Below are 22,692 nucleotides of genomic sequence, written 5' to 3' on the forward strand. Positions count from 1 at the left end.
TAAGGTGTTCCTTTCCTTATAAGCTTCATTGCGCCATCTGTAAACAAATTGTTGCTTTGCATTGCCAAAAAGCTCTATTTTTGCTTCATCTGTCCACAGAACATTTCCCAGAAGGATTGTTTTCCAAGGTACTCTTTGGCAAAGATCAGGTGTTCCTTTTTATGTCTTTTCTTCAGCAATGTCTTCTTCTTTGGCCTTCGCTCTGCCTGGTTTAGTGTGCGGCATATGGTACTTGTTGACACCATGACCCCAGACTGTTCCAGATTGGCCTTGGCCTTCAGGTCTTTGAATGTTTCACGTGGTGTTTTTTATACCATTCGCATCAACCTTCGAAGATATCTCTTGTCAATTTTCTTTTTTCGCCCACGTCCAGGGAGGTTCTTGATGGTTCCATGCTTGGCAAACTTCTTAATAACATTGCGCACTGTTGAAACTGGGATACCAAGGTCTTTGGAGATGGCCTTATACCCTTTGTAAGTCTTGTGTTTGCTAATAATAGCAGTTCTGATGTCCTCGGACAGCTCCTTTGTCTTCACCATTGTGACAAAGGAACAGGCCGTACCATGTGGCTTTTTAAAACACTGAAGTCATCATTCATTGGCTAATTCATGTCACATGAGATTACAGTTGAATCTCTTTTGTGATTTACCACAGGCGAGTCAAAATATGTTTCCATACTAAATTAATGTAAAGGGTGCCATGACTATTGTCACAGCAAGCTTTAGGTTTTTCTATTTTTCCCTCCCATTGCTTTTGGTTTTAAATTATTGTTTATCAATTGCTCTTTCGTATTTAACATGAGGGCTCTAAAAAAAAACTGTTTCACTTGATTAATTTTTTTTCAGAGATATGCCACATTATGTACTTAAACTTCGTAGGTGCCAATAACGATGAGCAGGACTGTATATAAAATCATTATCATTCCAGGGGGAAGTGGAGTACATTTGCACCATTGTTGAACCTTTGATGAATTTGTCACAAATCAAAAATGCGCTAATGAGATTTAAAATCTGAAAATAGTGTATCTGGTCCATAGTATATTAGAAAGGTACACAAATGGTCACTTCAGACAACATGATCTTATTTGATAATATACGAAATAGGCAATTAACAAATTCCTTTGCAGCAGGGGTGGGGTTCTTTTATCTAGCCTCTAGGGAAGATTCACAGGGAGCGCAATGCTCACATGTTAGAAACTTACCCGGTTGGGGTACTGGTATTGCAACCACTAGGGGCCGCACCGGCAGGTAGCATAATCAGAAGAAGCCAGGAATCGGTACACACGTAAGCAGTAAAATGTTAGTATGAAGCAGCAGGAGAAGGGAGAGGTTGACTAGAGGCCAGGAGCTCAATAATCTCACAAGGAGGAGGTGCCAGGCCAGGTTTAAATAGGGTGTGTAATCAGGAACTCACAGGATTAAGGTGGAGCCACTCAGGAACAACGTAGGCACTAGAATCTAGTTAGCCAGGAACTGTCCAGCAAAAAGAATATCTCAAAGGGGAGACCTGCCGCCTGGTGTACCAGAGCTGCTGGGTTTGAGTTCTGACATCACGACTGTCTCACCGACCAAGAAAGCAGCCCCAGCACCTCCTTTGTTACATATATGCTCAGTTCAAGTGCCTCCTCTTATGTATATATGCCACAGCTCCAGCGCCTCCTCTGATATGTGTGCCCCAGCATCTCCTGTGATGCATATGTACCAGCTTAAGCAACTACTGTGATATATACAGTACGGACCAAAAGTTTGGACACACCTTCTCATTTCAAGATTTTTCTGTATTTTCATGACTATGAAAATTGTACATTCAACACTGGAGGCATCAAAACTATGAATTAACACATGTGGAATTATATACTTAACAAAAAAGTGTGACACAACTGAAAATATGTCTTATATTCTAGGTTCTTCAAAGTAGCCATCTGTTGCTTTGATGACTGCTTTGCACACTCTTGGCATTCTCTTGATGAGCTTCAAGAGATAGTCACCGGAAATGGTTTTCACTTCACAGGTGTGCCCTGTCAGGTTTAATAAGTGGGATTTCTTGCCTTATAAATGGGGTTGGGACCATCAGTTATGTTGTGCAGAAGTCTGGTGGATACACCGCTGATAGTCCTACTGAATAGACTGTTAGAAGTTGTATTATGGCAAGAAAAAAGCAGCTAAGTAAAGAAAAACGAGTGGCCATCATTACTTTAAGAAATGAAGGTCAGTCAGTCCGAAAAATTAGGAAAACTTTGAAAGTGTCCCCAAGTGCAGTTGCAAAAACCATCAAGCGCTACAATGAAACTGGCTCACATGAGGACCGCCCCAGGAAAGGAAGACCAAGACTCACCTCTGCTTCTGAGGATAAGTTTATCCGAGTCACCAGCCTCAGAAATTGCAGGTTAACAGCAGCTCAGATTAGAGACCAGGTCAATGCCACACAGAGTTCTAGCAGCAGACACATCTCTTCAACAACTGTTAAGAGGAGACTTTGTGCAGCTGGCCTTCATGGTAAAATAGCTGCTAGGAAACCACTGCTAAAGTCAGGCAACAAGCAGAAGAGACTTGTTTGGGCTAAAGAACACAAGGAATGGACCTTAGACTAGTGGAAATCTGTGCTTTGGTCTGATGAGTCCAAATTTGAGATCTTTGGTTCCAACCACCGTGTCTTTGTGCGACGTAGAAAAGGTGAACGGATGGACTCTACATGCCTGGTTCCCACCGTGAAGCATGGAGGAGGAGGTGTGATGGTGTGGGGGTGCTTTGCTGGTGACGCTGTTGGGGATTTATTCAAAATTGAAGGCATACTGAACCAGCATGGCTACCCCAGCATCTTGCAGCGGCATGCTATTCCATCCGGTTTGCGTTTAGTTGGACCATCATTTATTTTTCAACAGGACAATGACCCCAAACACAACTCCAGGCTGTGTAAGGGCTATTTGACCAAGGAGGAGAGTGATGGGGTGCTACGCCAGATGACCTAACCTCCACAGTCACCAAACCTGAACCCAATCGAGATGGTTTGGGGTGAGCTGGACCGCAGAGTGAAGGCAAAAGGGCCAACAAGTGCTAAGCATCTCTGGGAACTCCTTCAAGATTGTTGGAAGACCAATTCCGGTGACTACCTCTTGAAGCTCATCAAGAGAATGCCAAGAGTGTGCAAAGCAGTCATCAAAGCAAAAGGTGGCTACTTTGAAGAACCTAGAATATAAGACATATTTTCAGTTGTTTCACACTTTTTTGTTAAGTATATAATTCCACATGTGTTAATTCATAGTTTTGATGCCTTAAATCTTTAAATGAGGTGTGTCCAAACTTTTGGTCTGTAGTGTATGTCCCAGCTTTAGCGCCTCCTTTGATGTATATGCCCCAGCGCCTCCTCTGATGTATGTGTCCCAGCTCCAGCATCTCCTCTGATGTTTATGTCCCAGCTCCAGTGTCTTCACTGACGCATATGTCCCAGCTCCAATGTCTCCTATGCTGTATATGTCCCAGCTCCAGTATCTCCTCTGATGTATTTGTCCCAGCTACAGCATCTCCCCTGATGTGTATTCGCCAGCGTCTCCTGTGCTATATATGCCCCAGCGTCTCCTGTGATATATATGTTGTAGCGTCTCCTGTCATGTATATGTTGCAGCATTTCCTGTGATGTATATGCCCCAGCCCCTCCTGTAATGTATATGCCCAGTGTCTCCTATGTGATGTATATGCAGCAGCCCCGGCGTCTCCTATGTTATGTACATGCAGCAGTCTCAGTGTCTCCTTTGTGATATACAGTTGGGAAAATAAGTATTTGATACACTACCGATTTTGCAAGTTTTTCCACCTGCAAAGAATGGAGAGGTCTGTAATTTTTATCGTAGGTACACTTCAATTGTGAGAGACAGAAACTTAAAACAAATCCAGAAAATCACATAGTATGATTTTTACATAATTAATTTGCATTTTATTGCATGAAATAAGTATTTGATCACCTACCAGCCAGCAAGAATTCTGGCTCTCACATTTCTGTTAATTTTTCTTTAAGAAGCCCTCCTACTCTGCACTCATTATCTGTATTAATTGCATCTGTTTGAACTTGATACCTGTATAAATGACACCTTACGCGCAGATAAGCAAATGGGGCATAAGTGGGGTGATTTGAACTTTTGTGTTTTTTTATTTTTTTTTTCATATTTTTTAAAACTTTTTTTTTTTTTTTACTGGCTTCAATAATAGTCCCTTTGAGAGACTTGAAGCTGCGATCATCCGTGGTCCTGTGCTCCCACCTAGAAATGGAGCATAATGTGTGAAAGGATGGGTAAACATTAATTCACATGTTTCAGAGATTGAACTTTGTTTACACAAAACCAGAAGAACCCTTTAGGTGGCGAATCTATGAATGTTAATAAGATACCTGCCACACACTTCTAAGCACTTACTTATGCAAGAAATAGAGTATGATTGTGAAATAATGAGATACCGGAGCAGCAGAAAGGTCTCAGTAGTACCAGCCTGAAAATCTTTGCAGCTCCAAACCATCCTAATAAACCGGAAAATATAATAGGAAACATTCACCTATGAATAATGAAGAATTATATTGCATTTTTTGACATATGACATGTTTTCTTTAGCCACTTGCATATTTGCATTTAATAGAATCAACTGAGACACAATCAGAACAATGTTATATACTGATCCAGGGCTTGATCGGAGGTGTCTCACCCTTGTCATTTTCAGCACATAACAATTGCATATCCAACAACACTCACAATTGCTTTCCACTAATTGCTTGTGTGGTGAAGGTGATTCATGAATATTACATCCTTTTCTTTCAGATTTGAGTTCTGGCAGCTCCATGGACTGGGCCTATAATATTGGAATCCCATATGCATTTGCATTTGAACTTCGTGACACTGGATATTATGGATTTCTTCTACCTGAGAGTCTAATTCGGCCAACCTGTATAGAAACAATGCTAGCAGTTAAAAATATCACCATGCATTTGCTGAGGAAATGTCGCTAGCGAAATTTTATTGTTTTATTTTCTTCATTGCTGCTTTTGATGTATGTGGTACAAGACGCCACATCACAGTATAGATGAGACATTTGTCTTTGTTCGTGAAATAAAAAATATGAAAAAATATTGTAATTATGTTTTGGAGTTTTTCTTCCTTACAATGCATCGAGTGAAATATTTTATATTCTCAATAGTCATATTTCAGGTATTCATAAGGACTCATTCACACGTTCTATTTTCACGTACGAGTGCTATTCGTGTTTTTGGGGCCATTCACATGACTGTTATTTTTCATGGACCAAGAGGTCAACAGAAAATCATAGAAACATAGTAACATAGTTTTTAAGGTTGAAGGAAGACTAAGTCCATCTAGTTCAACTCATAGCCTAACATGTTGATCCAGAGGAAGGCAAAAAAATCCCATGTGGCAAACACTAAGCTCCACATTGGGGAAAAAATTCCTTCCTGACTCCATACGACAATCAGACTAGTTCCCTGGATCAATGCCCTATCAAGGAATCTAGTATATATAACCTGTAATATTATACTTTTCAAGAAAGGCATCCAGGCTCTTCTTAAATGTTAGTAGTGAATCATTCATTACAACATCATGCGGCAGAGAGTTCCATAGTCTCACTGCTCTTACAGTAAAGAATCTGCGTCTCTGATTATGATTAAACCTTCTTTCCTCCAGACGTAGAAGATGTCCCCTTGTCCCCGTCTCAGAGTAAAAAGATCAGTAGAAAGGTCTTTGTATTGTCCCCTCATATATTTATACATAGTAATAAGATCACCCCTAAGCCTTCGTTTTTCCAAACTAAATATCCCCAAGTGTAATAACCTGTCTTGGTATTGCAGACCCCCCAGTCCTCTAATAACCTTGGTCGCTCTTCTCTGCACCCGCTCTAGTTCAGCTATGTCTTTCTTATACACCGGAGACCAGAACTGTACACAGTATTCTAAGTGTGGTCACACTAGTGACTTGTATAGAGGTAAAATTATGTTCTCCTCATGAGCATCTAGGCCTCTTTTAATGCATCCCATTATTTTATTTGCCTTTGCAGCAGCGGCCTGACACTGGCCACCAAACATGAGCTTGTAGTCCACCAATACACCCAGGTCTTTTTTAGTTACAGTTTTGCCCAGTGTTTTACAATTAAGCATATAATTATACATTTTATTTCTTCTGCCCAAGTGCATTATCTTACATTTATCCCCATTAAAGCTCATTTGCCATTTATCAGCCCAAGCTTCGAGTTTACATAGATCCTCCTGTAATATAAAATTGTCCTCCTCTGTATTGATTACCCTGCAGAGTTTAGTGTCATCTGCAAACAGGCACGGACTGGCCTGGCGGGGTGCCGGGAAATTTCCCAGTGGGCCCCGGACCCCCTGCAGAGAAGACAGAGGAGAATTAAAAAAAAAAAAAAAGTGGTCGCGGGCCCTTTAAGGGCACGCGCACGCACTCTCACCGCCGCGATGCCCAGGACAGTAGCGGGAGGGGCCTGGGAGCAGAAGAGCCGAAGAGCAGAGCAGGAGCCGCACTGCAGCGTCACACTCAGCAGACAGGGCCGCACGTCTGCTAAAAGTGACGTCACATCGCGCCCTGCACTGCAGTCTCCCACCTTAGGAGCGCGTCTGTACTGTACAGGTAGTGTAATATTTGTGGGTGTTTGTATGAATTTGATGAATTTGTGTGTATATGCTGCCTGCATGTGTGTGTGTGTGTGTGTATATATGCCTGTGTGTGTGTGTGTGTATATATGTGTGTGTGTGTGTGTATATATGCCTGTGTGTGTGTGTATATGCCTGTGTGTGTGTATATATGCCTGTGTGTGTGTGTATCTATGCCTGTGTGTGTGTATATGCCTGTGTGTATATGCTGCCTGCATATGCCTGTGTGTGTATATATATGCCTGTGTGTATATGCCTGTGTGTGTGTGTGTGTATATATGCCTGTGTGTGTGAGTCTATGCCTGTGTGTGTGTGTATATGCCTGTGTGTATAAGCTGCCTGCATATGCCTGTGTGTGTGTATATATGCCTGTGTGTGTGTATAGATATGCCTGTGTGTGTGTATATGCCTGTGTGTGTATATATATGCCTGCATGTGTGTATATGTATGCCTGTGTGTGTATATGCCTGCCTGCGTGTGTGTATATGCCTCCATGTGTGTGTATATATATATACCTGCATATGTGTGTGTGTGTGGTGTGTTTATGCCTGCATGCGTGTGTGTGTATATGCCTGCATGCGTGCGTGTGTATGTATTTGAGTGCCTGCATGTCTACGTGTGTATTTGTGTGCGTGCTTCCCTGCGTGTCTGCGTTTCTGTGTGTGATTGTCTGAGTGTGTCTGTGCATGACTGCATGTGCATTTCTGTGTGTGCTTGCCTGTGTGTGTACGTGTCCCCATTTCTGTGAGTATCTGTATCTGCGTGTGTATATTAGGGCTTTTTCACATGTCCTGATATTTATGGGACTGGAGATATCCGTGTCCACCTGTGTGTCATCCGTGTGACACATACCGGCGCTTGGGAATCAGTGTACAGTTAGCGCTGTTCCCAAGAGCCAGGTGCTGAGCGCTGCCCTCATCATAGATCCCTACCAGTGCTGCGATCAGCAGCAGCAGGGTCAATGATGAGAGTAGTAGTCTACTCCCTCCGTGTCCAACTGTAAAAATAGGAATAAAATAAAAAAATCCTTATACTCACCTCTCCTAAGTGTCACCCTCTGTAATCCGTGCGAGTGCTCACACCGAGGGGAATGACTCCTGCAGCGAGTGGGCCCCAGAGCAGCGCTCAGTGATTTGACAGGGCACCGCTTGTGGAGCGCAGCTCCGGGGTCCACTCACTGTAGGAGTTATTCTCCTCGGCGTGAGCACTCGCACGGATTACAGCTGGTGACACTTAGGAGAGGTGAGTATAAGAATTTTTTTATTTTATTCCCATTTTTACAGTTGGACACGGCGGGAGTAGACTACTACGTTCATCATTGACACTGCTGCTGCTGATTGCAGCGCCGGCAGGGATCTATGATGAAGGCAGCGCTCAGCACCCGGTGCTTGGGAACAGCGCTAACTGTCATCAGTGTGCAGGACGTTTTGCGGGAGGTGCAGCAGGTAAAAAACAGACATGTCAGTGTGTTTTGCCCACGGACACTACATGGTCTGTCTGTGGAAAGTGGACACACACTGACATGTGCACATTCATTTGAATGGGTCTGCGTGTACCAATGTCACTGGTACGTGTGGAAACTGTCACCGCATGTACTGACATGTGAAAGAGCCCTTAGTATGAGTCTGTGTGCGCTTGTTTTCGTGTGTGTAAGCGTGCTTCTGCATGTCTGTGTGCTCTTCCGAAGATTTATTATATTTTGGGAGAGATGGGAGAGAAATTTTAGGAGACATAATGGGGAGATGTGTGAAGAAACAGTATGGTGAACTAGGGGAGGGGTGGGAATGGGTGCGGGAACAGAATGGGGATGTATGAGGAAACAGTATGGAGAGTAGGGGAATAGTGTGAGGAGACAGTATGGAGGGAGAAAAGTGTGAGGTGACACAGCACAGAGACTAGGTAGTGTGGGGGAAGGTATAGAGATGCGGCAGTATGCGGGGAACAGTGTGAGGGCACAGCAAGGAGGGAACAGTATGCTGAGGAGGGGGAGTGTGATGAAGGGGCACAGTATAGAGACTGGGCAGTATAGGGGGGACACAGTGTGAGAGGACAGTGTGAAGAGGGGGCCCAGTATGGTAAGGAGAGGACAGTGTGGAGAGCAGGTACCATAAGAGGGGTAGAGTGTATGTCATGTTTTTTGTGCAGGGAGCATTGTAAGAGTTAGATTTATTCAGGGGCTCAGTGTAGATATTTTTATTCAGGAGCATTATAATGACTCTGCTATCTTTAAGGGCATCGTGTCGGGATGTGCTGCAGAATATCGGAGAAGATGGAAGTCTGCAGAGACGAGCTGTGGATGAGAAAAGTCATCAAGGGGTCTGGACAAGATGGAGACGAAAAGAAAGCGTATGACTCTAATCAGAGAAGACGTCTCAGGTAAGATACCTAGATGTAAATGTTCATTTGTGATCCTGCCTGTGTCTCATCAGTACTGTGGTTCCTGTATGGTCCGCAGTCTGATGATGACTGATAATAACTCCCAGTATCTCTATTGTTAATTACATACTGGGAGTTGTAGGTTTATGCGATACAAAGATATATGGGTCTGACCTGACATTACAATTGATGGTGGTTCAGATGATGTATTCATGTACTGATGTGTTTGTGCGCGTCTGCGTGTTTGTGCGCATCTGCGTATCTGGAATAATATGTATTTTTGTAAGATGCGTGTATGTAACTGTGCATTGTGGTGTGTAATAACATTCATATGCTTGAGGCACCTTTACTAAATCTATTAGGTATCTTTCACATGTGTTAGGGAATTCCATTTGTCTTTCCACATTTAGGAACAGACAAGTGAAATTTGCTAACCTTGTCATAACTGTCACCATTGAGATGCGCTTGTATGAAGCGGGTTCAGGAGCTGAGCCTGCTCCATACTGGGCAGATGTCGGCTGTGTTACATAGCCAGCGTCTGCATGTAACAGCAGTGATCAGAGCTCGCCTTGATTGCTGCTGTTTGAGTATTTAAGTGCCCTTGTCAATCACTGACAGTGGCATTTAGATAGCACAAAGGCCGGTGCATGCAGTCACCTGTTCCCTTCAGCCCCCTGTGACGCTGTTGCAGGTTGCTGTTCGGTTGCCAGTAGTGCTGAGTGAGCGTGGTCGGATAAGAGACATTACAGTCACCGCGAACTACAAAGTGAGCGTGCTGCAATAACGTCCGGCACCTTGATTGTGACACTTCCATGGAGCCTAACCTCAGGCTGAGCTTCATTGAATGACTAACATGGCAGCAGCACCTGGCAACTAGTGCTGAGCGAGCGTGGTCGGATAAGGTGTGATCCCAGCATGCTCGGGTGTTATCTGAGTATCTTGTAGTGCTCTGCTAATATGCTCGAGTCCCCGGGGTAGCATGTTTTGCGGCGGTAGACAGAAGCAACACATGCAGGGATTACCTAACAAACAGGCAATTCCTGCATGTGTTGCGTCTGTCTACCGCCGCAAAACATGCTACCCCGGGGACTCGAGCATATTAGCAGAGCACTACAAGATACTCAGACAACACCCGAGCATGCTGGGATCACACCTTATCCGACCACGCTCGCTCAGCACTAGTTGCCAGGTGCTGCTGCCATGTTAGTCATTCAATGAAGCTCAGCCTGAGGTTGGGCTCCATGGAAGTGTCACAATCAAGGTGCCAGACGTTATTGCAGCACGCTCACTTTGTAGTTCGCGGTGACTGTAATGTCTCCCTCCTTGCACCGACCCAATAACAGGAAGCGAGTGGCGACAGGGAGAATAAAATGTAATTTTCTCCGTGTAGCCAACTCTTTTCCAATAAGCCGTCTAACTAGGCTTTAAACCCTATTTACCTGCAGATTACCCCTATATCTGCAGATAAATAGCGTTTTTCAAGGTGACAAGTTACCATTAAAGGGACTTTGGCAGTACGGAATGAGCTTGGTGCTCCACAGCGTGGCCAATCATGTAACTATAGTGCATTATAGAAAAGCATAACAAGTAATAAAACCGTTTATGATGGGCTGTAGTGTGGGCCCCTAGAGTCCGTTCCCCTGGTGGGCCCTAGGCACCCCAGTCCGACCCTGTCTGCAAATATTGAAATACTACTCCGTTTGCCCCGTACAAGGTCATTAATATGTTAAAAAGAAGCGGGCCAATACTGACCCCTGTGGTACCCCACTGTTAACTATGACCCATTCTGAGTGCGTTCCATTAAGAACCACCCTTTGTTTCCTATCATTGAGCCAGTTTTTAACCCACTTACATATATTTTCCCCTATCCCCATTATTCTCATTTTATGTATCAACCTTTTGTGTGGAACCGTATCAAAAGCTTTTGAAAAGTTCATATACACAACAACCACTGCATTTCCTTGGTACAGTCTGGAACTTATCTCTTCATAAAAGCTGATCAGATTAGTTTGACAGGAAGGGTCCCTCGTAAACCCATGTTGATATTGGGTCATGAGGTTATTATTCTTCAGAAACTCTAGTATAGAATCTCCAAGAAAACCCTCACGGGATTTTACCCACAGTAGAGGTTAAGCTTACTGGCCTATAATTTCCAAGTTCAGTTTTTGTCCCCTTTTTAAATATTGGCACCACATTTGCTATACGCCAATCCTGTGGTACAGACCCTGTTATTATGGAATCTTTAAAGATTAAAAATAATGGTCTATCTATGACTTTACTTAATTCCTGCAGTACTCGCGGGTGTATCCCATCCGGGCCCAGGGATTTGTCAACTTTTGTGATTTAGTGATTTTTAAACACCTCCGTACTTCCTGCTGGGTTAAGCAAGTGACATTTAATGGAGAATTTTTGTTATCACTGATCAAGTTTTCTGTCATGCGATTTTGTTGTGTAAATACTGTTGAAAAAAAATCATTTAGCATATTGGCTTTTTCCTCATCCTCATCCACCATTTTACCCTGACTATTTTTAAGGGGGCCAACACTATCATTTTTTAGTTTCTTACTATTTATGTAGTTAAAGAATATTTTGGGATTATTTTTACTTTCTTTGGCAATGAGTCTCTCTGTCTCAATCTTTGCTGCCTTGATTTGGTTTTTACAGGATTTAATTTTCTGTATTTATTTAATGCCTCATCACTACCTACTTGCTTTAGTTCTCTAAATGCTTTCTTTTTGTCACCTATTGCGCCCCTTACAGCTCTATTTAGCCATAGTGGTTTCCTCCTATTTCTAGCATGTTTATTCCCATAGGGTATATACTGTGCACAGGTCCTATTCAGGATGCTAATAAATATCTCCCATTTGCTTTGTGTAGTTTTATGTCTCAGGATATCGTTCCAGTTTATTGCACTAAGATCATCTCTCAACCGTTGGAAATTTGCCTTCCTGAAGTTTAGTGTCCTTGTAACCCCTCTACTACACATCTTATTAAAGGATACATGAAAACTTATTATTTTGTGATCACTATTACCCAAGTGACCCCCAACTCAAATATTTGATATGCAGTCTGGCCTGTTGGTTAATATTAGGTCTAGAAGTGCCCCCCTTCTTGTTGGGTCCTGAACCAGTTGTGAAAGGTAATTGTCTCTCATAGTTGTCAAAAACCTATTACCTTTGCTGGAACTACAGGTTTCTGTTCCCCAATGTATTTCGGGGTAGTTAAAGTCCCCCATAGTAATGACTTCTCTTTGAGTCGCTGCTTCATCTATTTGCTTTATGAGGATATTCTCCGCTGCTTTCATTATTTTTAAAGACTTATAACAAACCCCTATCAGTAACTTATTATTTTTTCCCCCTCCCCTTATCTCCACCCACAGGGACTCTACATTTTCATTAGATTCACATATATTCTCATGCAAGATGGGTTTTAAGGATGATTTTACATATAAACACCCACCCCGCCTCGCTTGTTTGTACGGTCATTTCAGAACAAACTATAGCCCTGTAAATTAACTGCCCAGTCATGGCTCTCGTCCAGCCATGTCTCAGATATCCCCACCATGTCATAATTATTTTCCAACAAAATTAACTCTAATTCCTCCATTTTGTTGTTGAGGCTTCTGGCATTAGTGTACATGCATTTTATGTATCTCTCTGTACCTCTATTCCTTCTTACTATATTGACTGTTCTAACCCCACCCCCAATTTCCTTATTTGTGCCCAGGTCACTATCTGCACTATCGTTCCCACCTATAAAATGAATACCCTCCCCCCCAATCCCTAGTTTAAACACTCCTCCAACCTTCTAGCCATTTTCTCCCCCGGCACAGCTGCACCCTCCCCATTGAGGTGCAGCCCATCCCTAGCGTAGAACCTGTAGCCAACTGAGAAGTCGGCACAGTTCTCCAGGTACCCAAACCCCTCCTTCCTACACAAATTCCTGAGCCACTTATTTATCTCCCTAATCTCCTGTTGCCTCTCTGGCATGGCACGTGGTACAGGCAGTATTTCAGAGAATACCACCTTGGAGGTCCTTGTTTTAAGCTTGGAACCTAATTCCCTTAAATCATCTTTAAGGACCTTTCACCTACCTCTAATTTTGTCATTTTTGCCAATGTGCACCATGACCGATGGGACCTCGCCAGCCCCTCCCAGTAATTTGTCAACCCGATCAGCGATGTGCCGGACTCGAGCGCCAGGTAGGCAGCACACTGTTCGACGATCCCTGTCTTTGTGACAGATTGCCCTATCTGTTCCCCTAATAATTGAGTCCCCCACTGCCAGCACCTGCCTGGCCAGCCCTGCTCTCCTATTTCCCCCCTTACTGGAGCTGACACTTCTCCGGCTTTCAGAGGACCTGCCTTGCTGCAGCAGTGCTACCCCTGTATTGACACCCCCCTCATCTGCCAACTTTGCAAACTTATTGGGGTGTGCCAGATCAGGACTAGCCTCCCTGGCACTCTTCCCTCTACCCCCCCTTCTAACTGTCACCCAGCTAGCTACCTCACTGTCCTGCATCTCCATACTACCATCCTCCTCCACATCTACCTCAGTGAGCAGCAGACTCCTTTCCATATTGTCTATGGATCTCAGTGTTGCCAGCTGCTCATTTAGATCCAGTACCTGGGCTTCCAAACGCACAACGTGCTCACATCTTGCACAGTAGTACGCACCCACGACTGGCTGTTCAAGGATTGCACACAAGTGGCAAGATGTACACTGGATAGCATTGTCAATAATGGAGCTCATTTCTTAATGGGGATTGCACTAGACAGAAATGTTAAGTAAAAAGAAATGTAAAGAATAAAATACAGACAGCAATTCAGTCCAAATTCCTCCCTTCCAAACTCCCTGAATTCAAAGTTACTGAATCACAAGTCACACACTAACTTCTGTTTGCACTTATGCTCCGGTCACAGTCAGCTCGTTCACACTCGCTAAGGAAGAAGATTTAAAGAGTTTTTTTTTGTTTTTTTTTCCCTTTAGCAGCAATCCAACCTACAGCTCAATGCACTATCAAAGGACATGTCCGATTTTGATTGGAGGTTTGGATCAAAATCAGCAATGCAAGTCAAGGGGTCTATAAAAAGTTGGATCACACTCGGATGACATCAGGACTGTCAGATTGGAGAAGGTGGAGAAACTTTTTGTTTTTCTCCATGTACGAGAAAAACGGATGACACTCTGATCAAAGACTGGTCAGCGTAATCGGTACATTTTTCTCACACGTGGAAAAACTGGATGTGTGAATGAGCCCTAAGCTGCACACAGCTCCTAGTGAAGGTATAGTGTAACCAACTGGGAAAAAGAGCACAATTAAAGCACTACATGAAAAAGTAAGTTTAAAGGGATCCATCAGTTTACAAAACAAATTTTCATATTACTCAGGACTCTGAGTTTCTTGTGAGCAGGGGTGTAACGACCACTGCGACCAGGCCCAGCGGGTCAGGGGCCCGCTGATGTCAGCAGAAACTTCAGAAACTTCCTTGGATGCACATCCAGTTGAAGTATATTGTGGCGCATAGACCCATCGGGTACATGCGTGACAATACACGCTGCCAGCCAATCAGAAGCCAGCAGCTGATGTTGACGTGCATATGATGGGAAGCATGCCAGTAATGTCGCACCCTGAAGTCAGCTGCCGGCTTCACAAGAGGACATGCATGGTGGGGGAGCGATGGGAATGTATTTATTTATTATTTTTTAAATCAGTCGGCATACTACTACATGGATGACTGTGGGGTGCATTATAGTTTATGGATGGCTATGGCGTGCATTATACTTTATGGATGACTATGAGGGTGCATTGTATTTTATGGCTGACTATGGGATGCATTATACTTTATGGAGGACTATGGCCTGTGCATTATACTTTAGGGTGGACTATGGGTGTCACGCCAGGTGTGGGAAATACTTAGTGCAACACAGAGGGAAAAGGGAAAGGGGGAAGTGGAGACCTCCTAGTCTGATCTGTCGTCACCATGTCTCAACTAGCGTTCCTATATAGCCTCTTCAGCAATCGCCGCATGCCTCGCCCTACTCTCCCTGGCGTATGGCTACGGCTAAGGATGGAAGGAGATGAGCACTAGTCAACCTCCGCTAAACTCTATAGACAACAAGGATAGACAAAACAGGGGGAAAACGGCTTTGCTCTAGATGAACTCCAAATAAGCACACGGCCTCAAGCTTCAGAGAGGACGAAGTACTGCTCTTGCTAAACTTCACAAGTAGAAATAAGTATAACCGGGACTCCCTCTCAGACACACCAGGTATATATATACACCCAGGCCAGAAAGCTAATTAGCAAGAGAAAGGTAGCCGCTCGGTCCTAAAACAGCTTCTTACCTAAGGAACTGCCTGTAATGCCGAACGAGATCTCCTGCAACCAACTGCAGGGCGACTGTCACCTCTGACACACCCGTGACTTTACCCCCCCTCTAAGAGTGGCCTCCGGACACTCAGGACCGGGCTTCTCAGGAAAAGAGGTGTGGAATGAGCGAACCAATCTGGGAGCATTCACCTCTGATGCTGAAACCCACATCCTCTCCTTAGAACCATAGCCTTTCTAGTACACCAAGTATTGTTGAGAACGACGTTGGAGATGAGAATCTACAATTCTCGAAATCTGGAACTCCAGATTACCATCAACCATTACTGGGGGCGGTGGTAGGGGTGAGGGCTCAAGAGGTTCCACATACATTTTGAGTAAGGACCTGTGGAATACATTGTGGACCATACGGGCCTGAGGAAGTTCAAGACGAAACACAGCTGGGTTAATGACGGCATTTTTTTTATAGGGACCAATAAACCTAGGTCCCAGCTTCCAAGAAGGGACTTTCAATCTTATATTCCTGGTAAACAACTACACAAAGTCATTCACATTCAGGTCCGGACTTGGCAAGCATTTTCTGTCAGCCATACGTTTATATCTGTCTCCCATGGTCTTTAAATTACACAGAACACCCTGCCATACTGAGGAGAGCGACAAAGCAAACCGTTCCTCCTCAGGAACTCCTGAAGCTCCACCCCCACTGAAGGTACCAAACTGTGGATGCTAACCGTATGCACCGAAGAACGGTGACCAGCCAGTGGATTCTTGACGATGATTATTGATGGCAAATTCTGCCAGCGGTAAGTAGGATGCCCAATCCTCCTGATTTTTGGAGAAGAAACACCTGAGGTATGTCTCCAAGTTCTGATTGACACGCTCAGTCTGACCATTCGACTGAGGGTGGAAGGCAGAGGAAAAGGACAGCTGCACCCCCAGTCAAGAACAGATTGCCTTCCAGAACTTAGAAACAAACTGGGTCTCCTGATCAGAGACCACATCGGAGGGAACCCCGTGAAGCTTCACAATCTCATTTATGAACACCTGAGCAAGTGTCTCGGCATTGGGAAGTGCAGGTAATGCGACGAAGCGAACCATTTTACTGAACCTATCTACTACCACCAAAACCACCGTTTTGCCTGCAGAAACCGGTAGGTCAGTAATAAAATCTATGGACAAGTGTGTCCATGGCCTACTAGGGATAGGTAGCGGAAGAAGAGTACTTCGGACGAGAGAGTACTACGGACGGGTATGCGAAACCTTAGAACGTGCGCAAATACTACAAGCAGCTACATGTTTAATTACATTCCGATGCAACCCCACCCACCAAAGACCACAAGAGAGTAGGTCCGTGGATGCCTTACCACCTGGATGTCCAGCAAGCACAGAGTTATGATGTTCCTTGATTACTTTGCGGAGCAGATCAGTTGGTACAAATAACTTTCCTGAAGGGCAGGAGGCAGGAGCATCCCCGTGAGCCTCCAACACTTCATCCTCCAGTTCAGGATAAAGAGCAGAAATGACTACCCGTTTCTGTAATATTGGGGCAGAGTTCTCATGGTCAGCACCACCAGGGAAACTCCGGGACAAAGCATCAGCCTTGACATTTTTGACCCCTGGACAAAAAGTGACAACAAAATTGAACCTAGTAAAAAACAGGGACCACCTGTCTTGCCTAGGGTTGAGACGTTTAGCTGACTGGAGATATGACAGGTTCTTATAGTCAGTAATAACAGTAATAGGATGGACAGCCCCCTCCAACCAATGTCGCCATTCCTCGAACGCCAATTTGATCGCAAAAAGTTCCCTATTACCCACATCATAATTTTCTCAGCAGAAGACAATTTTTTAGAAAAGAAGGCGCATGGACGCCATTTACCAGGGGACGAACCCTGAGACAACGCAGCCTCAACCCTGACATCCGAAGCATCGACCTCCACAATAAAGGGTTGAGAAACATCGGGTTGACTGAGTATAGGTGCAGTGGTAAAATGATTCTTTAAGAAAGAAAAAGCCTGGAGGGAAGCATCCGACCATTTGGAAAAATCAGACCCCTTCTTAGTCATGTCAGTAAGGGGTTTCACTATAACAGAGTAATTTTGGATGAATTTCCTGTAAAAATTAGTAAAGCCCAGAGAGAGAGAGCTAATTAGCAAGAGAGAGGTAGCCGCTCGGTCCTAAAGACAGTCTCTTATCTAAAGAGCTGTCTGCAATGCCAAACGTAGAGATCTACTGCAACCCACTGCAGGGCGACTGTCTGTCACCTCTGACACACCCATGACAATGGGCTGTGCATTATATTATATGAAGGATATCATCTATGTATTATACTATATGGAGGACTGTGGGGAATGCATTATGCTACATGGATGTCTATGAACCATGCAGTATATTAGATGGAGAACTATGGGATGCATTAGACTATATGGAGGACTATGGGAGTGCATTATACTTCTTGTATGGAGCCCCATGACTTCTATGTACGCCCCTGGCGAGTATACTAGTTTGTTTTCGTCTATACATTAAAGAACAGTGGCAGTATGGGCAGGGGCGGACACAGACTGTAGTGGGCCCCTGTGCAAGAAATTTTTGGGGCCCCCCCCTGCCCTTCATAAGGCAACAAAGTTATGTAAACATAACCCCCCCATGTGCATCTTTCATCCCCCCATGTGCATCTTTCATCCCCCCCATGTGCATCTCTCACCCCCCCATGTGCATCTCTCACCCCCCCATGTGCATCTCTCACCCCCCCATGTGCATCTCTCACCCCCCCCATGTGCATCTCATCCCCCCCGTTCCTAGTTAATTAATTGTATTTAAAAAAAATAAAACTTGTTATACTTACCCCCATGCGATCCCTGCAGAATCCTGGCGCTCGTCCACGTCGCTGCCACCAGGTTCTCCTGACGTTCGGCCATGTGACGGCGCCACATACATAGCCAGCAGCTTTTGTTTTGGCCAAAAGATTTTTAAAGCCGCCACCACGATAAGGTAGACTCTTCTGGCCGGGCCCTACTCTAACCTATTAAAATTTTCTTAAAATATCCAATACTCTTTTTAGATACATTTTTATTTCGTTTTCTTTAAGGGAATGTGTCATATACATTTTTTTTTTTAAATTACCAATAATACCACATACAGGGAATACCGCCACACCATGACCAGACCACATATTACCACAACATAGTGACCGAATAATACCACACAGAAGGAAGAAAAACTGCCACACCATGACCAGACCACATATTACCACCACATTACTAATATTACCACCACATTACTAATATTACCATAAGTGTCATTATACACGGGAGCTCTATACATGGTATGTATAATTTAAGTGTCCAGGTAATCTAGTGATCACCAGTGACATTATACACAGGAGCTCTGTATATAGTGTCAGTGTACAGGTAATACAGTGATCACCAGTGACATTATACACAGGAGCTCTGTATATAGTGTCAGTGTACAGGTAATACAGTGATCACCAGTGACATTATACACAGGAGCCCGGTACATAGTATATAGTGTAAGTGTACATGTAATACACTGACTCACTGGTGACGTCTCTAGGTGAAGTCCTTCAGCTACGGTTTTCTCCTTCATCCAGCACAGACCGCCATCACGTCTTCCAGCCAGGACTCGTCTCTGCATAAAATAACACAGTTATCTAGAGCACATTCCCCAACTTCTACATTACGCAGCTGAATACAGACCTGCACCCACCATTAATATATAGTTATTATGCAACCCACCATTCCAAATATAAATTGTAATCCACCACGGTGCCCCCATTAACTGTAAATAGGCACTTAATATATAATTTAATTAGAACCTCTACTCTTTCCACCAATTTGTTACCAGTTACACTCCTGCATCCGCAACGCCCCCTACTCTATACTTTCTGCTCCCCGCATTCACTATTTACATGCACCCCCTGCCCCAATTCATTATATCATGTCCGTGCTCTCCCCACCCCATCATCATTTACTCTCCCCCACCCCACATTCATTATGTGCAGCTCATTATCCCCCTACTCCCAATTCCCCCATGTGCAGCTCATTTTCTCCCAATTCCCCCATGTGCACCTCTCTCATCCCCCTCCCCCACATGTGCACCTCTCATCCCCCTCCCCCACATGTGCACCTCTCTCATCCCCCTCCCCCACATGTGCATCTCCCACCCCCCCACATGTGCATCTCTCATCCCCCCCCATGTGCATCTCCCATTCCCCCCCATGTGCATCTCCCATTCCCCCCCGCATGTGCATCTCTCATCCCCCCATGTGCATCTCCCATTCCCCCCCATGTGCATCTCCCATTCCCCCCCGCATGTGCATCTCCCATTCCCCCCCGCATGTGCATCTCCCATTCCCCCCCGCATGTGCATCTCCCATTCCCCCCCGCATGTGCATCTCCCATCCCCCCCATGTGCATCTCCCATTCCCCCCATGTGCATCTCCCATCCCCCCCATGTGCATCTCCCATCCCCCCCATGTGCATCTCCCATCCCCCCCATGTGCATCCCCCATTTCCCCCCCCATGTGCATCCCCCATTCCCCCCCATGTGCATCCCCCATTCCCCCCCCCATGTGCATCTCCCATTCCCCCCCCATGTGCATCTCCCATTCCCCCCCCATATGTGCATCTCCCATTGCCCCCCCATGTGCATCTCCCATTCCCCTTCCCCCCCATGTGCATCTCCCATTTCCCCCCACTCCTAGTTAATTGTATTTAAAAAAAAAAAATAAAACTTGTTATACTTACCCCCATGCGATCCCTGCAGAATCCTGGCGCTCGTCCAAATCGCTGACACCAGGTTCTCCTGACTTCCGGTCATGTGACGGCGCGGTCACATGACCGGAAGTCAGGGGAATCATAAAGGCGCTGCCGCAGCAGAGCAGCGCAGCGCTGATGTCCCGGACCCGGCGCTTAGCATGGGGCCGGGGGCCCCATGAGGAGAGAGACGCACAAGAGGGGGGCTCCGAGGGGGCTCCTACCGGCCGGGCCCCATACTGGAGTCAGGGCAGTCATGCCCTGATGGTGGCCCGGCTGGAGGGGCCCCCTCTCCCTCGGGGCCCCCGTTCAATGAACCGGCTGCACGGTCGGTAGTTCCGCCCCTGAGTATGGGGGAGATATACAAGCCATGTACCAGTATGAGGGACATATACTCCAAGATGGAGGGTGCATATATAAATATATATTTTTTATTCAGGATTGAAGGGGGGCCCAGTCCAAATCTTGCACTGGTGCTCACAAGACTCTAGCAACGCCACTGCTTGTGAGGGCTTCTTTATTCACTATTCTCATTACTTGTGTACGGTTGAGTGCATTTACAAAGATTATCTCTTGCCTCTATATTTTCATCTTTTTTGTGGGCAGTCTCTGACATCCAAACACCTGATATTCAGATGCCCAATCAATCAAGCAACAACAAATTGGAGAAATATCCATAAAAATAGGAGGAAGCAGACATCACTATTGTTAGAACTCTCCTGTTAGTTTTTTTCTAGTTTGCTGGTCACATGACCTTTTTTGCCTATTTAAACCTGCTCCGCCCTTCTGGCCTTGCTGGACTTCATTGTAATTTCAACTCTTAATCTAGCCAGGTGCTTTGTTACCTTACTCCGTCAGTTTAGCTAGGTCTCTTGACCTCTATTTTCTATGTTGTTTTGTTTGTCCTTTTCTGCTACAATTTCTGCTAGGAGGTGTTCATCTTACTCCCAGTCCCTAGTTCTTGTAGGGATCCCTCCCTCACATCTATAGGTCTTCGTACAGACTAGCTGAGGACTTTAGCGGGTCTGATCGCAGGATCAGGTTCCCCGTTACATCGTAGGGATTAAACTTAGTTCTATTGTAGGGACAGATCTCCTGTCTTTCCTTAGTGCTTGTAGCAGATCATAACAACTATCTGTCCATAGTAATTGCTGTGATTATGCACTGATTAAAACAAAGATGAAATTCTCACCTTTTGCAGTTGTGCAATCTCAGATACCTGAGAAAGGGCTTTTTTTTTTAGCAAACCGTGTTGTATTTTAAATATTTTTCTAACATTTTTTAACCCCTTAGTGACCGGACCAATTTTTAAAAATCTGACGTGTCACTTTATGTGGTAATAACTCTGGAATGCTTCAACATATGCCACTGATTTTGAGATTGTTTTTTCGTGACACATTATACTTTATAATACTGGTAAATTTACATTGATATGTTTTGTGTTTATTTATAAAAATATCAGAAATTTGACAAGAATTTAAAAAAACGAGCAATTTTCACACTCAATGATTATCCCTTTAATCTTGATAGTCATACCACACAAAAACATTAATAAATAGCATTTCCCTCATGTCTGATTTACATCAACATCATTTGTAAAATGTTTTATTGTGTTAACAGTTTAGAAGGTTTAAAAATGTAGCAGTAATTTTTCATTTTTTCAAGGAAATTTACAAAACTTATTTTTATAGGAACCTTTTCAGTTTTGAAGTAACTTCAGGGGTCCTAAATATTGGAAACCATCCAAAAGTGACACCATTTTCAAAACCTCAGCATATTCAAAATTCTTTAACCCTTCAGGTGCTTTTCAGGAATTAATGCAAAGTGGCATGACAGGAATGGAAATGTTTATTCTTACAACCTAAATTTTGATAACTTCTGAACAGGCCGCTATAGCCGGCAGACACTAAAGCCGTTATTTGGCCATAAACGACCATGGCAAACATCAGGATCACACAAGCAAGATCTCAGGGTGCCAATGGGGTTAAAGAGGAAGCCCTCACACTCTGTTAACTATTTAGATTCTGCAGTCATTATTGACAGCAGCATCTAAGGGGTTAAACGGCCATGGTCGGTGCCAACAATGATCATGGCTGATGCAGCAAGTTGTCAGCTATAGTGTAGAACTGACAGCTACAGGATTGTCACCTGTCCGGGGATGCTAGTCTCTTATATCCCTGGTCAGTAAAAAGACATATTGTCAGTCACTAAACCGCATCCAAGGAAAGCCAGTTACTTTTCTTTTTTTTTTTTCACCAAAGTTTCTTCATATGGATGAATGTGAGTGGTTTAATTTAAGACATATTCAAGCGGTACATTTATGGTACATTCAAATTGGAGCGCCAGGACAATCGAGCAGGCAGTTAGTTTACAGCTGAGCTATAAACATATATAAAACCTTTTTTTTCTGCTTTTACCTGCTGATGCCCCTGGTACTACAGAGCCGCCTCCCCACAATTCTGTTTATAGGGCTGCAGCAGTGATGTAAGGTCTACCACACAAAGATTGCCAATTCTAAATATGCCATGCTGATAGACCCCGACCCAAAAAGAAG

General features: G+C 44.4%; 1 protein-coding gene across 1 annotated transcript in view; it reads left to right on the forward strand.

Annotated features, from left to right (window-relative positions):
* The window catches only part of CPA6 (carboxypeptidase A6), a 400,270-nt gene extending 395,205 nt beyond the window's left edge, over positions 1-5,065 (forward strand). Inside the window, exon 11 of the mRNA XM_073679426.1 lies at positions 4,802-5,065. Within this exon, the coding sequence (XP_073535527.1) occupies positions 4,802-4,989 (188 nt within the window). The 3' untranslated portion in view covers positions 4,990-5,065. The remainder of the gene's footprint in view (positions 1-4,801) is intronic.
* The last annotated feature ends 17,627 nt before the right edge of the window (positions 5,066-22,692 follow it).

The sequence above is a fragment of the Phyllobates terribilis genome, unplaced genomic scaffold, assembly GCF_046119375.1.
Source record: "Phyllobates terribilis strain yellow unplaced genomic scaffold, ASM4611937v1 Scaffold_4__5_contigs__length_816908805, whole genome shotgun sequence".
NCBI lineage: Eukaryota > Metazoa > Chordata > Amphibia > Anura > Dendrobatidae > Phyllobates > Phyllobates terribilis.